The following is a 16,157-nucleotide window of genomic DNA, read 5'->3' as shown; positions in this document are numbered from 1 at the left end:
CATTTAAATAGCCATGAGCCATAACTTGCAAGAGCATAAATGGAAACCAAAGCTGCAGGTGTCAGAATGGGATTCTGGGGAAGAGCAGCATTCTGAGAGATCACAAGGAAAAATTTGTGCTGATGAAATAATTTTATGTGAGTAAAACCTTTGAAAATTAGGATAGGATGTTAATATTTTGTATATCACTGGAATGCTATAGAGAGCTGTTCACTATAAATTTAATGTGATCGAGCAAATTGCATTTAAGTGGTGATTATATTGTACATCTATCTGACTTTACAATAAAATAGATTATGGTAATTAAGATTATATTAAGATTACAGTAATTGGATTTCCCTAGATTTTTTTTTTTTTTTGATGTTGAACTTTCATTTGAGTCAGGTAAGATGACCAGCTGCTGCTCTTTCTCTGTTTTCCCCCCACATTTTGTTCATATACACAATTTATGAAGATTTTCTTAGCCCAGTATCCTTTATTTGAAAACGAATTTCTTTTAATTTAAAATGACTTGCTGAAAATATGACTCTTGTTTGGATCCTGATTCAAACAAACCAACTGTAAAATTGAGACAATCTGGAAAATTCAAAGACTGACTGAATATTTGATATTTAACTTTTTTTCGGTGTGACAGTGGTATTGAGATTATTTGGGGGCTCCTGGTATTGAGATTTTTTTGGAGGTGGGGGGAAGCCCTTTTAGCAACACATTCTGAAATAATGTAGCTGAAATGAAAATTAAATAAAATGACTATAAAACTAGTATCAATAGTAGATAATTCTTAACACTTAGAAAAAATGGAAAGCACAAGGAAAAGCAGCTGGGTATTAACAATGGGAAAATTAGATTTAAAGAATTCACATGTTCAAACCAAACAGCAGGTGCAATATTAGTCATAGACTAGGCTGTGCAACTAAACATCAGCAGCAAACCCAAGCACCTACACTCAGTGCGATGGGTTTCCCTGCAGACTGGTAGATTTAGTGCTTGCCACAGTAACTCCACATACTAAGGAGCGTTGTTCACCAAATCTGCTGGAGAATTTCCCAGCTGCCATTTGTTTTTTTTACCGTTGCACAAATCCTCTTCAATCAATTAGTCGCTTTGGCCCCAGTCTGTCTTGAGGAGCTTGGTGTAGGTTGAATGATTTCTTTATGCAGCGTTGTTAGTGAGAAAAATTCTGATTTGTCAACACATGTAACTATTTCTGTTGATGATGCATAATATCACTTGTGAATTTCCCAGGCAGTGGCTTGCAATCCAGAAGCTAAGAAGCAAAATCCACAAGAAAGTAGATAGAAAAGCCAGCAAAGGAAGGAAACTTCGGTGAGTTACTTTTTAGAACAGATGTTAACATTGTGTGTTGTTACTACTTCTTTTGCATGTTGCCTATGACATTTTTTTCTATTCTTCTGATGATTCTATGTTTAAGGAGCAGAAAAATCACTAGAGCAATATTTGAGGCTTTTTTCAGATTCAGTTTTTCTTACTCTGAAATGGAAAGATAGTGTCAGTTACTTTTTGTTTTACTGCTGTGAATGAATAGGTTGAATAATATTTGTATTTCCCTGAAAGAGACATAATCAAAAAAGAAGACAAGAGAATTGAAATTGCCTTAGTTTTGAAAAATGATTTCCTTATTACAATGTACAAATTGTACTTTGGAGTCTTATTTAAGCAGAATTATATTGGTCCATTTTCATGATGCCATACATGTACCTAGTATGCTAAAAAGATAAAAAATGAAGGCTTCCAGAGATTGTTAACACTGTGCTTAAATGAGATGAGGAGTGGAACTTTTATGAGAATATAGAAACATATCTGAGTGGAGGAGAGCCCTCAAACCTGTGAGCCCTTGAAAGTCTTAAAAAGAATGGAAACAAGGAACCAGAGTAGAAGTGACGTTGGTGTGCTTTCAGATTGAGATTCCTTGTAACTATTTTTATATATTACATAATATCACTCACACAAGGCCTCAGTGTCGAAGAAACTACTTGTAATTCAAGTGCACATTGAAAAAAAAATCTTAGACTCATTGTGTTAGGCCAGTTTTAGGCAGATAGCTAATCCCACACTTTTGTTAGAGCCTGCCTGTCATTAAAATTATTTCTGGACAAATGTGGATCTATCTCATTTTTAAGTATCTTCAGAGAAGCAGATTCTACTACTTTAATTAACCTGTTTTAGTATTTAACAGAACTCATCAGGAAATGCTTATTTTTCTTTAAGTTTGAAGAAGTGCAAAGTAGCTTTTCATTATCTTTTGACTGAAAGTCACTCTTCTTAAATCTGAATCTTAAATTGTTAAAGTTTGTTTAACTTTTTTCATGTGCTGAAGTTTCCAAACCTTTCTGCTTCTCCCAAGTTTGTTTTCAGTGTACCTACCAGTTAAGAGCATGGACTCAAGAGCCAGACTCCCTAAGTCTGAATCCCACCTTTGATACCAATTAGTAGTTACCCTGAGCAAGACCCTTAAACTCTCTGTTCTAGTTTCTTCATCTGTAGAATGGGGGTGATAATAGTACCAGACTTGTAGGGTTGCTGTGGGGATTAAATGAGTACGTGTATGTACCGCTTTTAGACTAGCACCAGAAACACAGCATGGGGGAGGGCATGGCAGCCCACTCCAGTGTTCTTGTTGGAGAATCGCAGGGACAGTGGAGCCTGGCGGCTGCAGTCCACAAGGGCCACACAGAGTCGGACACGACTCGAGCGACTAACACAGTACAACAACCGGGACGTAGCAAGCGCTATGTAAGTGTCTTTGCCATTATTCCTATCATTGCTACTGCTGTTATTATCCCAAGACTGGATCAGTCTCCTACTGGAATGTTCGTTTACTTGCTCACTCACGGACGTGTCTCACTGGTACCTGTCTCTTTTGTACCCCCATCCCTGATAGGATTTAAAGAAGAATGTTACTACTGCTATGTCACTTCAGTCGTGTCCGACTGTGTGACCCCATAGACAGCCTCCTACCAGGCTCCTCTGTCCCTGGGATCCTCCAGGCAAGAACACTGGAGTGGGTTGCCATTTCCCTCTCCAATGCATGAAAGTGAAAAGTGAAAGTGAAGTCACTCAGTTGTGTCCGACTCTTAGCGACCCCATGGACTGCAGCCCACCAGGCTCCCCCGTCCCTGAGATTCTCCAGGCAAGAACACTGGAGTGGGTTGCCATTTCCTTCTCCAATGCATGAAAGTGAAAAGTGAAAGTGAAGTCGCTCAGTCGTGTCCAACTCTTAGCGACCTCATGGACTGCAGCCTACCAGGCTCCTCTGTCCATGGGATTTTCCAGGCAAGAGTACTGGAGTGGGGTGCCATTGCCTTCTCCTAGTACTTTGTAATTGATCAGGCTGAATAAATACCTGTTCTTTAATTTTGAGATTAGACTTTTCTCCAATACTGCACTTTTAAAATTGTAACTTTGAAAAAGACATATACCTTATGTATGTTATCACTTTCATGTGGAATCTAAGAAATAAAACAAATGAATGTACATGACAAAACAGAAACAGGCTCACAGAGGGAACAAATGAGTGGCTCTCAGTGGGGAGAAGGAGGGGTGAGATGGGGATATGGGGATTAAAAGACAAACTACTGTGTACAAAATACAATGGCAGCAAGGACAAATTGAACAGCACAGGGAAGTATAGCCATTATTTTATAATCACTTTAAATGGAGTATAATCTATAAAAATGTTGAATCACAATGTTTTGTATCTGAAACTAATACAGTGTTGTAGATCAAATATACTTCTAGTTAGTTAATTAATTAATAGCTCTGTGAGGCTTTAAATGTTCTCTTGAGGGAGGAGCCCAGGATTTCAGTCAGGAGACTGGCTCTGTCTGGCTGTATGATGTTGGTTGCTCTTTATTCTCTGAGCATCACTTTACTCATTTAATAAGTGGAGATACTAATCCGTGTGTGTGTGTGTGTGTGTGTGTGTGTGAGTGAGCCTGTCAGTCGTGTCCAACTGTCTGTGATCCCATGGACTGTAGCTCTCCAGGCTCCTCTGTCCATGGAATTCTCTAGGCAACAATACTGAAGTGGGTCGCCATGCCCTTCTCCAGGGGATCTTTCTGATCCAGGGATCAAACCTGGGTTTCCCGCATTGCAGGCAGATTCTTTACTTACTGTCTGAGCCACCAAGGAAGCCTGATTTGGTTTGAGGGATGGATTTGATTTGAGGATTCAAATAATGTGTATATGTCTGGTACATAATAACCATTTGAAAGTGTTAGATTCTTCGATTTCTCTTGTGTTTATCTGTTGGCATTGCTGTTGCAAATATATGGTCTTCAAAAGAATTGAAAAGAGCAAAAGATGTCTTTTTTCATTATTGTATTTTTGTGAGTTTTAAAGCTGCTAGGGCAAATATCTATAATCGTGTGTCCCTTGAGGGCAAGAATTGTGCTGATTTTTTCAAGTTAATTCCAACCTTAATGCCTACTGTAGTGCCTCACAGACATGTTTTTGGATGATTATGACAGTAAAATTAACCCGCTTATCAAGTAAGACTTTCTGTGAGATGCAACATTCACACTTCACACTGAGCAGACTAGGAAGAGTTATTAGCCTATGGAAAGGCCAAAAAGAATAATGTTTGCCAAAACACAGGCTTGAGAATATCCCCGTCTGTTTTGAGAACCAAAGTTCATTTGTTTTGGCAGAGACTTGAAGTAAATATGGGGGAATAACAGGAGGTGAGACTATGTGAATAAGAGGGTGCTAAATCGTGGTCATGCTCGACATTTGGACTTTATTCTGTTGACTGTAGCAAGTCATTGAAAAACAAGGAAGCCTGAGCAGCTGTCAGAGCTTGGAGCGTGCATCGCAGCTAGCTGCACTGCGGGGCCCTAGATCGGGGCCTGGGAAGACAGAGGGCAGTAGGGCAAAAAATGGGGACACTTGCATGCGGCCTGTGGTTTAGGTTATGTATTGCACAGATGTTAATTTCCTAATTGTGGTAATGACATTTGTATGAGTTGTTACCATTCGAGGAAGCGAGGTGAAGGTGCACATGAACTCTGCACTGTTTTTGTAACTTTCCCATAGGTCTGCATTATAGCACAGCACAAGAAGTAAAAAGAAAAGTAATAAATAAGGTCACATGCTTTGAATTGTGTTGCAGTTTCATCACCTGTATTCATCAAGGCTTTCTTTGTGACCATGAACATGTGGGATGTGGTCAGAATCAGTGATGTTCATATATAGCAATAACGACAACTAACATTTATAAAACTCTCTCTGTCGGGCACTGCAGAGCAGTTTACATGCAGAAGTGGAAAAGACACAACCTCCGATGCTAAAATGTTCAGGTTTGAAATCTGGCTCTTGCACTTACTGGCCTTAAGACCCCTTGGGCAAGTCACTTAACATCTCTCTGTGCTTCGGTTTCCTCATCTGTCAAGCCAGTATGATAATAGAAGGCACATCCCATAGGACTGTCATGCAGATTGAAATTAGCTAACTCATGTAAAGTACTTAAGAAGATAAGTGACTCACCCACTGTTACAGAGCTAGTAATCATGAACGTAGATTTAAGCTAATTGGTCTGATTCCAGAGTCCACTTCTAACCTGTGGCTCTTGAGTTGTTTCTCTGGCCAGGACTTCTCAGGCACCGAAATGATATCTAGGCTACATTAGAACTCTGCTGTGAAGGTTTTAACAAAGGGCCTATGAGAATAGGTTTAGTTGCTCAGTCGTGTCTCCGACTCTTGCAACCCCATGGACTGTAGCCCATGAGGCTCCTCTGTCCATGGAATTCTCCAGGCAAGACTACTGGAGTGGGTTGCCATTTCCTTCTCCAGGATAGATGGGAATACATGTCATAAATAACTTCCTTTAAATTAGACCCCCAGAAGAGCTGGTGGTGTGCCAGCTGTCATCACTGGTGCTAGGTTCCACCATGGGCAGCCTTTGCTCTTTGTTTGTGGTTCAGTTCAGTCGCTCAGTCGTGTCCGACTCTTTGTGACCCCATGAATTGCAGCACGCTAGGCCTCCCTGTCCATCACCAACCCGTGGAGTTCACTCAAACTCACGTCCATCGAGTCAGTGATGCCATCCAGCCATCTCATCCTCTGTCGTCCCCTTCTCCTCCTGCCCCCAATCCCCCCCAGCATCAGGGTCTTTTCCAATATGTCAGCTCTTCACATGAGGTGCCCAAAGTATTGGAGTTTCAGCCTCAGTATCAGTCCTTCCAATGAACACCGGACTGATCTCCTTTAGGAAAGACTGGTTTGACCTCCTTGCAGTCCAAGGAACTCTCAAGAGTCTTCTCCAACACCACAGTTCAAAAGCATCAATTCTTCGGCGCTCAGCTTTCTTCACAGTCCAACTCTCACATCCATACATGACCACTGGAAAAACCATAGCCTTGACTAGATGGACCTTTGATGGCAAAGTAATATCTCTGCTTTTTAAGGTTGGTCATAACTTTCCTTCCAAGGAGTAAGCATCTTTTAATTCATGGCTGCAATCACCATCTGCAGTGATTTTGGAGCCCAAAAAAATAAAGTCTGGCATTGTTTCCATTGTTTCCCCATCTATCTCCGTGAAGTGATGGGATCAGATGCCATGATCTTAGTTTTCTGAATGTTGAGCTTTAAGCCAACTTTTTCATGCTCCTCTTTCAGTTTCATCAAGAGGCTTTTTAGTTCCTCTTCACTTTCTGCCATAAGGGTGGTATGTTTGTGGTAGGGTTGGAGAAAAAAGAAATATCATAGCAAAGGTGAACACTGTCTTGTGGAAACATTAATTTCAATGATAGCAGGTCAGTGGCATCACCCTGGTCAGATTGGGTGTTAGCAGTTTGCTGGTTGGATGCTAGAAAATAACTTAAAAAAAAAAAGAAATATGCTGGTTTGGGGAAATAATTATAATTATTAATTACCAGTATTTTACTCAGCATTATCTATAAGTGGATTTGATCCTGATTTAAGCAGAATCTTAATGTAAATGAATTAAACTCTCAGGCCTTTAATAATGAAATGTCATACTGTGTTTTGTATTTGTCTGTTCTTCTGCAACAAAGTTATATTTATCTCTTAATATGGTTGGTAATTTTAATACTAAAACATGCATCCATCCTCAGCACTGAGATGAGGTAAAAATGCATTGTATTAAATCATCTTTTATCTGATTACTACTTAAAAGCCTGTCCTTCATCATGCAGTTACTAGTTATTGAATATATTGTATTAAAGTGTAAAGGTATTCCACAGAGCAGTGCCATCCAGTAAAAAGTATCTTTACATGTGTAATTTTTTTTATTTTTCTTTTTAATTGGAAGATAATTGCTTTGCAGTGTTGTGTTGGTTTCTTCCGTGTATCAGGATGAATCAGCTGTAAGTATACACATGATTATACTCCTTCCCGGCCCGCCCCTCCAGGTCATCACAGAGCCGCAGGCTGCACTCCTCTGTTGCACAGTGACTTCGCTGGCTCGCTCTCTCACACCTTGTGATGCGTATGTCTCAGTGCTGCTCTCTCAATCTGTCCCACCCTCTCCTTCCCCGACTGTGTCCACGAGTCCATTCTCCTAAGTCTGTGACTCCTACTCCTGCCCTGCAAATAGGTTCATCAGTTACATGTGTAATTTTCAATGTTCTAGTAGCCGCAATTTAAAAGGGGGAAAAAGAAATGTGTACTTAAGTAATAATGCATTTCATTTAGCCCAATATCTAGCTAATATTATTTCAACAGTTTATTGTTTTAAAATTATTAGTGATATATTTTACATTTTTTCCATCTGAATTTTCAAAACCTGGTGCACACTTCCAGTGTTCAGTAAGCCACATGTGGCCGATGACTCCTGGGTCAGACAACGCAACCATTGGGTATAGTTCATAGTCTTTGTGTAGACAGTGAATTAAACCTGTCTTTGAACATAGCCAAGAATAGTTTTCATTTTTTCAGATGAAAAATGAAGTTTGCTGAAGCCTAAAAGACATTAAAGGGCTTCCCTGGTGGCCCAGACGGTAAAGAATCTGCCTACAATGTGGGAGACGTGGGTTCGATCCCTGAGTTGGGAAGATCCCCTGGAGGAGGGCATGGCAACCTAGAATGGATAAGCAACAAGGTCCTACTGTATAGCACAGGGAACTGTATTCAAAACCCTGTGATAAACCATTATGGAAAAGTATATGAAAAAAATGTGTGTGTGTATATATATATATCAGTTCAGTTCAGTTCAGTCTCTCAGTCATGTCCAACTCTTTGTGACCCCATGGACTGCAGCATGCCAGGCTTCCCTACCCATTACCAACTCTAGTAGCTTGCTCAGACTCATGTCCATCAAGTTGGTGATGCCATCCAGCCATCTCATCCTTTGTCATCCCCTTCTCCTCCTGCTTGCCATTTTTCCCAGCATCAGTCATCAGGTCATCAGTCAGTTCTTCGCATCAGGTGGCCAAAGAATTGGAGCCCCAGCCTCAGCATCAGTCCTTCCAATGAATATTCAGGACTGATTTCCTTTAGTTTGATCTGATCTTCTTGCAGTCCAAGGACTCTCAAGAGTCTTTTCCAACACCACAGTTCAAACCCATCAATTCTTTGGCACTCAGCTTTCTTTATGGTCCAACTCTCATATCCATACATGACTACTGCAAAAGCTGTAGCTTTGACTTGATGGACCTTTGTTGGCAAAGTAATGTCTCTGGTTTTTAATATGCTGACTAGGTTGGTAGTAGCTTTTCTTTCAAGAAGCAAGCGTCTTTTAATTTCATGGCTGCAGTCACCATCAGCAGTGATTATGGAGCCCAAGAAAATAAAGTCTGTCACTGTTTCCATTGTTTCCCCATCTATTTGCCATGAAGTAATGGGTCAGGATGCCATGATGTTCATTATTTGAATGTGGAGTTTTAAGCCAGCTTTTTCACTCTCTTCTTTCACCTTCATCAAGAGGCTCTTCAGTTACTCTTCGCTTTCTGCCATAAGGGTGGTGTCATCTGCGTATCTGAAGTTATTGATATTTCTCTCAGGAATCTTGATTCCATGTTGTGCTTCATCCAGTCTGGCATTTCGCATGATGTACTCTGCTTATAAGTTAAATACACACACATGTATATATGTACACTGAATCACTTTGCTGTACAGCAGAAATTAGCAAAACTTTGTAAATCAATTATGCTTCAATAAAATAAAGAAAAGAATCTTCACTTTAGCACTGTTTATAATGCTTTTTTAAGGGGGAAGACTGTATACATGCTTATCAATAGGAGGTTTAGTAAATTAGAATATATTGATGCAACAAAATATTCTGGAACTATTAAAAAGAATACAATATGACATAGTAGAAAAACACATAATGCATGAGCATATTACGTTTATATTTGTCTTATATATGGAGAATGCTACAGGCAAACTTAACAGTGATTATTTCTAGAGATTACAGGGGACTTGTCAGTTCTTTCTGTATTTCTGAATTTGTAATTATATATTACTTTTTATAATTAGGAGATAATGGGCATAAAGAAAGTATGATTAACAGAGATTTTGTTTTTGCATCTTATAAGAAGTGAAGAATTGGAAACAATACAACTGTTCAGAAATATGAAAATATATTTATAGTACTTGCTGGAATTTTGTATACAGCTATGGAGATACAATGCTAAGTGAAAAAAAGAATAGGAAATTGTATTGTGTGGATTACTATGTAAAATAAACATAATTAACCAAAATACTAATAATATTAATAATTATTAATAATAGTCCTTCTGTAGATAAAAGAATATGTGTGCATTTTTTGTGTGCTTAGTTGGTTTTCCAAATTTTCTGTAATGGATTTATGCGTTTTTCTATTACTCCTGTAATGGGAAAAATCTTATCACTATTAGTCTTTAAAATTCATTTGTTAAAAGATTGAAATTTGGCAGGCTTGGCTATTTGGTGGTAGAGAATCAAATTCTTTGATGTGTGTAAAAATGTTTTTTAAATGGTGAAACATTACACATATGTTATATCATTTTTGTGTGGATAGTGTTTTGCCCAAGAAGAGGTTTTTTTTTTTTGGTTAGAATTTTATATGACATGTCCTGCAGCCTCTTCTTTTATAAATAGAAAGGGGTACCTTCTTTGAATTCTCTTAGCTATAATTTGGTCTGTATAAGGTCAAATATTTCTTCAGCCTCCTTCACCAGAGGATCTCAAAGCACTTCGTATAAAAATACCTCTTTTTTCCTACTGGTGGGAGATGCAATTGACAAAACTTCCATTTTTATAGCCCCTTGACTGACGTGTAGGGAGTAGACTCCTCATGCACTCAGTTGTGCGCCTTAGTTTAAGAGGGGCGAAATGAACGATCTGGTGGGACTGGTGAATGAAGGTGATTCTGGAAGCCTTTTCTGACTCAGGGAACCCATGCTAGTGAGTGATGAGGTGTTCCATTTGGATGGTATGCCACTGCCTCTGCTCCCGACTGAAAAATGATTAGGATATATGCAGAGAAGGGGACAATGGGGTAGTCCGGTCCTCACCATCTCTTGTCTGGAGTGATGTTTAAGGCTTAGTGTATTGCTTCAGGGCACAGATGATATAATGGAGTTGTGTAGAACTACTGTCATTTACAATGTGCTTTTATCAGACTTTTCTCCTATAGCATTGAGGAAAAAGGGTTTTTATGGTTGTGAGTGGCACATGCCTAGAAACTGTTCCCTGTTCCACTCTGGAGCCAGATATTCTTGTGATCATCTGGAGTTTGTTACCTCATAGAATGTGTTTCCTGTTCTAGGTTAATAGTTACTAATGTTGCTGCCTGTTTGTTTCCTATTTACTTAGGTTTCATGTGCTTAGCAAGCTGCTGAGCTTCATGGCACCTATTGACCATACCACAATGAATGATGATGCCAGGTGAGTAATAGATTAATTATATGTCTCAAATGGCTTCATGAAAGCCCAGTATTGACCTGTGCTAAAGCCTGTCGCCCTCTCTGTTTCTTCTTATCAGTTAACCATTTGTCATCGGCATTGTTGAAAGGGTCCTTGTAACATCTCTTCACTCCCATAGTTACTGTAAAACCAAAACAAAATTTTCGTAAATCTCAGTGCTGCCTCTGGTGGTTTTTTGTTTTTGCTGTTTTGTTTTTAACATTAGCCACCTGCTTTGGCCATCTGAGCTCTTCTCTAGAGAGATGGGTTAGGACGGCGCACACACACTTGCTTCATGTGTTTGGGATTTTATGTGTATGTTCTCCTTTTAAAAATGGGTGTAGAGCTTGCTCTGGGGATGTGTATTATGTTGTGTTTGTTCAGGGTACTATTGAGGATTTGGGGTTTTTTTTGAGTATTTTTTACAAAAGAAGTACATGCTTATTTTGAAAAATGGAAATGTGTACACAAAAAAATGTATACTCATATAATTCAGAGATAATTAAAGAATTAACTATTTTTTAAAGAATCATTCCTTCTATATTTATTAGTTGGCATTCTACTACAACATAATATTTTTAGAACTTTACTTATCTAGCCATATCTCTTCTCTATTTTTTACATTCATTTATATCAATATGGACTCATGCTTTCCTATTTTATTCAGTTAGTTAGAATCTGTTGCTGTCATTGATTTTGGTTTAAAATTGTCTCAGATTAATAGAGGTCCCTTCAAGCGGGTTTCATCTTTTTGAGATATCCCCAGTTATTCACTGAGCACTTCTTAGTTTCTACCACAACAAGGTATTCTAGGATCATCTCACATGTTCCCATTTCCAGTCCTGGAATCAGTCTTTCTCCAAGGAATGCTGACTGTTTTTAATGGAGTATGGTTTTTAGAAACCAGGTTCTGGGCGCTGAGATGCTCGTTGTTCTAGGCATCATCGTTTCTAGGTTCTCTCAGTGTGCGGAGATAGGACGTGTGTGTATCACATACACATACATATGCACAGGGTATTACCACTTTTAACATCTGAGGGTATTTCTTTCAGTCTTTATGGTTTCCCTTTTAGTATGTTCTTGTTTTTCTTTTTATGTAATTAAAATTATATTCTACTCTTGTGATCTTTTTATTTAAATATTTTGCATACTCTGACCATTTAGTATCATTAAAATTATTCAAAAATTTAAGTGACTATGTAATATCTATTTTAGCCATTCACTAATTTTTGGAAATTTAAATTGTTTTAAATTATCATTGTTGTAATGCTGTGATAGATGTTTTAAAACATAAATCTTTACCAAGTGATATTATTAGTCATAATGTAGGCACATGTGGATTTTGCCAGCTTTATCCCTAAGCTATACTTAGCCTTTTTATTTGAGAGTATTTAGTTTGCTACTAAACTCTAAACTCCATCAGATTTCCTCCCCTTGAAAGGTAGTAGATATGCAAGTTTAGTTGAACACAGTGATGATTAATTTTTTGTTTGCTTTTGTTCTGATGACAAAACAGCTTATGGATGAATCTGAGTGCATTTATCCTCACGTCTTTGTGACTTCCTGTGCTTGTCTGTGAATGCTTATGTCTAGCTGGTTTTGCTTGTTTTGTTTTAGGTATTTTGTTTTCATTTATTTCTTGATCTAGTCTGTTTTTAAAAATAATAAGTGAAATGCATGCTTCTTAGATTCTCTGTCAGGATGACATGAAAAAATTACTTCAACAGGAAAGGAAAATCAGGTTCTTGTAAATGAAAACAAACCCATTCAGGTAACACTATTATTCCAGACATAAAGTGAAACCTAGTTTAAATATTAGTGGCATCTTTTGAATACAGTACTACTGCATCATTTAGAAATCAGTTGTTATTCCTAGTTGGGATTTTACTTGAGTCATCTGATACCCCAGGATACTTGTTTTCCAGAATCTAATTTATTTACTCATAATTTTTGAGGGCCTGCTATATTCTAGATGTAAAGATAACTTGAAGGTGACTTTATTATTAAGGATTATGTTGAGCTTGATGTATAAGAAACAAAACCTGACTACAAAGGCATAAGCAAACAGGAGTTTATTTTTCTGGCAGCATAATTCTAGGGGAGGCAGGTAATGACTAGCAGTGTTTTTCCCTCCTCAGTGGTGTTGGGGCCAGCATCTCTTGGTCTTTCCGCTGTGGTCCCAAGGTGGCTTCTGCAGCTTTAGCCATCAAACATGCATTTCGGGTAGGAAGGAGAGGAAAGGAGTGGTGTCAGCCACATTGATTTTCTTTTATCAGAACAGTAAAAGCTTCTCAGAAAGACCGCCAAAGACTTCTCACATCTCGTTGGCCAGAACCCTGTTACGTTGCCACTTCAATAGAGCAGGTGAGAGAGGAGGTGATGGGATTGTGTTTGCTGGGCAACAGTTGATGTGGCATTTGGAGTTTGTACGAAAAAGAAGCTGTCGCTTGTGGACGTTGCTAATTATCAGCATTGTTCTCAGCTGGTTTAGCCACTGTGTGTGTGGCAGGGCGTTAAATAGAGGTCTCAGAGCTGGAGAACCCAGCATACTCGATCTGCGTGGCTCCTGAGGACGCTGAGGCTGGCACATGGGCTCATGCTCATGCTGCGTGGTCTGGATAGGCCAGACAAACCACAGGCCAAATAAGTGGGCATTCGCTCTTTCTGCTTCAAATATCAAGTCTTACAGAGCCGGCCGGTAGTGTTACTTTCTCTTAGGAGGAAGGCCTATTTTGTTTTTGTTTAGATAATTCCATAAGTGGAAATAATCTAGTACTGTACTGTTTGGTTTCCCACTTTGTGTATACCACAAAATGCTGAGAAATGGAAAACTTTCTTTTCAATATCAGTGCATAGTACTTTTCTCTAGGTGAATAATTTTGGTTTTGCTAAATTATAGATATGCCTTTTTTTTTTTTTTTTAAATGGGGTCTAGATTTGTTGAAGGTAAGCCTCTGGGGAAATCCAACCCATTTTTACAGTTGTATCTGTACAACAGAGTTACAGATATGTCATTCTTGGTGCACATGAATAGAGAATATTTAATGATTTTGAGGTAGAGAAAGGCTTTGTAAGCAAGACGCCAAGGCCAGAAGCCACAGAGAAAGGTATTGGTAGATCTGACTACATGAGTCAATTAAAAAAGATATCAAAAACAAAGTTATAAGTATATGAAAAAATTATAAAGAAAAAGTTCAGTGTAACATGACTTTACCATGTAATAATGCTGTGTAAAGAGTTTTTACAGATCTCTTATGGTACATATACACAATGGGATATTACTCAGCCATTAAAAAGAATACATTTGAATCAGTTCTAATGAGGTGGATGAAACTGGAGCCGATTATACAGAGTGAAGGAAGTGAAGAAAGAAAAACACCAATACAGTATACTAATGCATATATATGGAATTTAGAAAGATGGTAACAATAACCTTGTATACGAGACAGCAAAAGAGACACTGATGTATAGAACAGTCTTTTGGACTCTGTGGGAGAGGGAGGAGGGGGGAGATGATTTGGGAGAATGGCATTGAAACATGTATAATATCATATATGAAACGAGTTGCCAGTCCAGGTTCGATGCACGATACTGGATGCTTGGGGCTGGGACGACCCAGAGGGTTGGTACGGGGAGGGAGGGGGGTTCAGGATGGGGAACACGTGGCGGATTCATGTTGATATATGGCAAAACCAATACAATATTGTAAAGTTAAAAAATAAAATAAAATAAATTAAAAAAAAATATCCCAATACAAATGGTGGGTGAAGCATGTTAACACTCAAACGTAGAAATTATAAAAGAAAAATTGCAAATGGCAAAAAAATAGATTGTCAGTCTTATTAATCAAAGAGATGCAAATTAAAATAATGACACTTCATTGTTTCTTATTAAACTGGAAAGCATTAGAAGGTTGATAATCCCCCATGCTGATGGTGTGAGGAAGCAGACACTTTCATATACAGTTGTTAAGAACGTGATTGGCAGAATCACTCTGGAGGGGTATTTGGCAACACTTTTAAAAATTTTAAATGTAAGTGTATCTGTTGACCCAGAAAAATCCACTTCTAGCAATTAACCTAAGAAAATAGCAAGTTGGCAAATATTTTTATATAGAGTCTTTACTGCAACATTGTTTAAATGGAGAAAAAAATCCAAATGACCATCAATAGGGAACTAGTTAAAATGAATCACAGAAAAGAATTCAGTGAAGTTATCAGCAACTATTAAAGGAATAAGTGGAGCTGTATGTATTAGCATAATGTTTAGTGTAGTAAGTAGACTACAAAGTACTGTAGTATAATCCTACTTTTGAATAAATAGACATGTGTGATCAAAAAAGAGTGATGCCTTTAAAAATATGCTGTTATGGAAATATCTCCAGATTATTTTGTTAACTAGAAAAGAGGTTTTTGTAATCTCCATTTATGTTTTAAAAATAAAAGTTAAGCAGCTAAATACATACAAATATGTGAATATATATGTTACAGAACTTACATTGATAATATTTAAAATACCTATGGGGAAAGAACTCATGAGGAACGGACAAAGGGAGATGTTTTACTTTTCATGCTTCTGTTTTGCTTTAATTTCCTGCCATGAGAATGAGACCTGGTAGTTGCGGCTCCCAGGCTCTGGAGCATGAGCTCAGTAGCTGTGGCACGTGCCCTCGGTTGCTCCGTTGTGTTTGGGGTCTTCCTGGACCAGGGATCACACCCTCGTCTTCTGCACTGGTATGTGGATTCTTGACCACTGAGCCACCAGGGAAGCCCGTGACAAGTTTCCTAGCCCTTTTGGTAGAGGCCGCTCTACCTGTGGTTCCTCCCACACCCAGATCTGGAGAGAGAAGCCCTCCTCTTCTTTAGTTGTTTCTTGGGTCCAGGTTATCGCCTCACAGATTTGCCTGAGTTAGATTAATACCCAGTATTAATAAAGAGAGGACAAGGAGAGAATCCAAGTGCTGTTACTTCGCCTTGAATCCTCCATGTCGTTTGTCCACTCTGAGCTCGAAAAATCTGCCCTTGGTGGAACTGAACTGAATTGAGACCAGAGCATAGCTCTCATTAAGGGAAGGAACGCAGAGAGCTTTAACACAGGGTATTAGAATATTCTTAGTGAAGGAAGAATTACTATCTGTAAAAGGATCTTTACAAAGATAATGAGCGGCATCTTCATTTTATTTCGCCTGTGGTGCAGTCTGTGTAGTGTTATCTATTTAGGTAATTTCTGCTGATACATATTCTTTTCTCATGCTAGGTGATTTACTCTTCAAGAAATCTACTTAAAACTCT

General features: G+C 38.5%; 1 protein-coding gene across 2 annotated transcripts in view; it reads left to right on the top strand.

Moving 5' to 3' along the window:
* The window catches only part of AATF (apoptosis antagonizing transcription factor), a 108,248-nt gene that overhangs the window by 71,026 nt on the left and 21,065 nt on the right, over positions 1-16,157 (top strand). Inside the window, exons 10-11 of one of the 2 annotated variants that reach the window (XM_010861549.1) lie at positions 1,246-1,326; positions 10,777-10,848. In XM_010861549.1, coding sequence (XP_010859851.1) covers positions 1,246-1,326; positions 10,777-10,848 — 153 coding nt within the window. Of the gene's footprint in view, positions 1-1,245; positions 1,327-10,776; positions 10,853-16,157 lie in introns of those variants that run through there. The other variant, XM_010861550.1, reaches the window with a different exon arrangement.

This window comes from Bison bison, unplaced genomic scaffold (genome assembly GCF_000754665.1).
Source record: "Bison bison bison isolate TAMUID 2011002044 unplaced genomic scaffold, Bison_UMD1.0 scf7180017864472, whole genome shotgun sequence".
In the NCBI taxonomy this organism is placed as follows: domain Eukaryota; kingdom Metazoa; phylum Chordata; class Mammalia; order Artiodactyla; family Bovidae; genus Bison; species Bison bison.
Note: the sequence above shows the minus strand (reverse complement) of the source record. Positions and strands in the feature narration are given on the sequence as shown.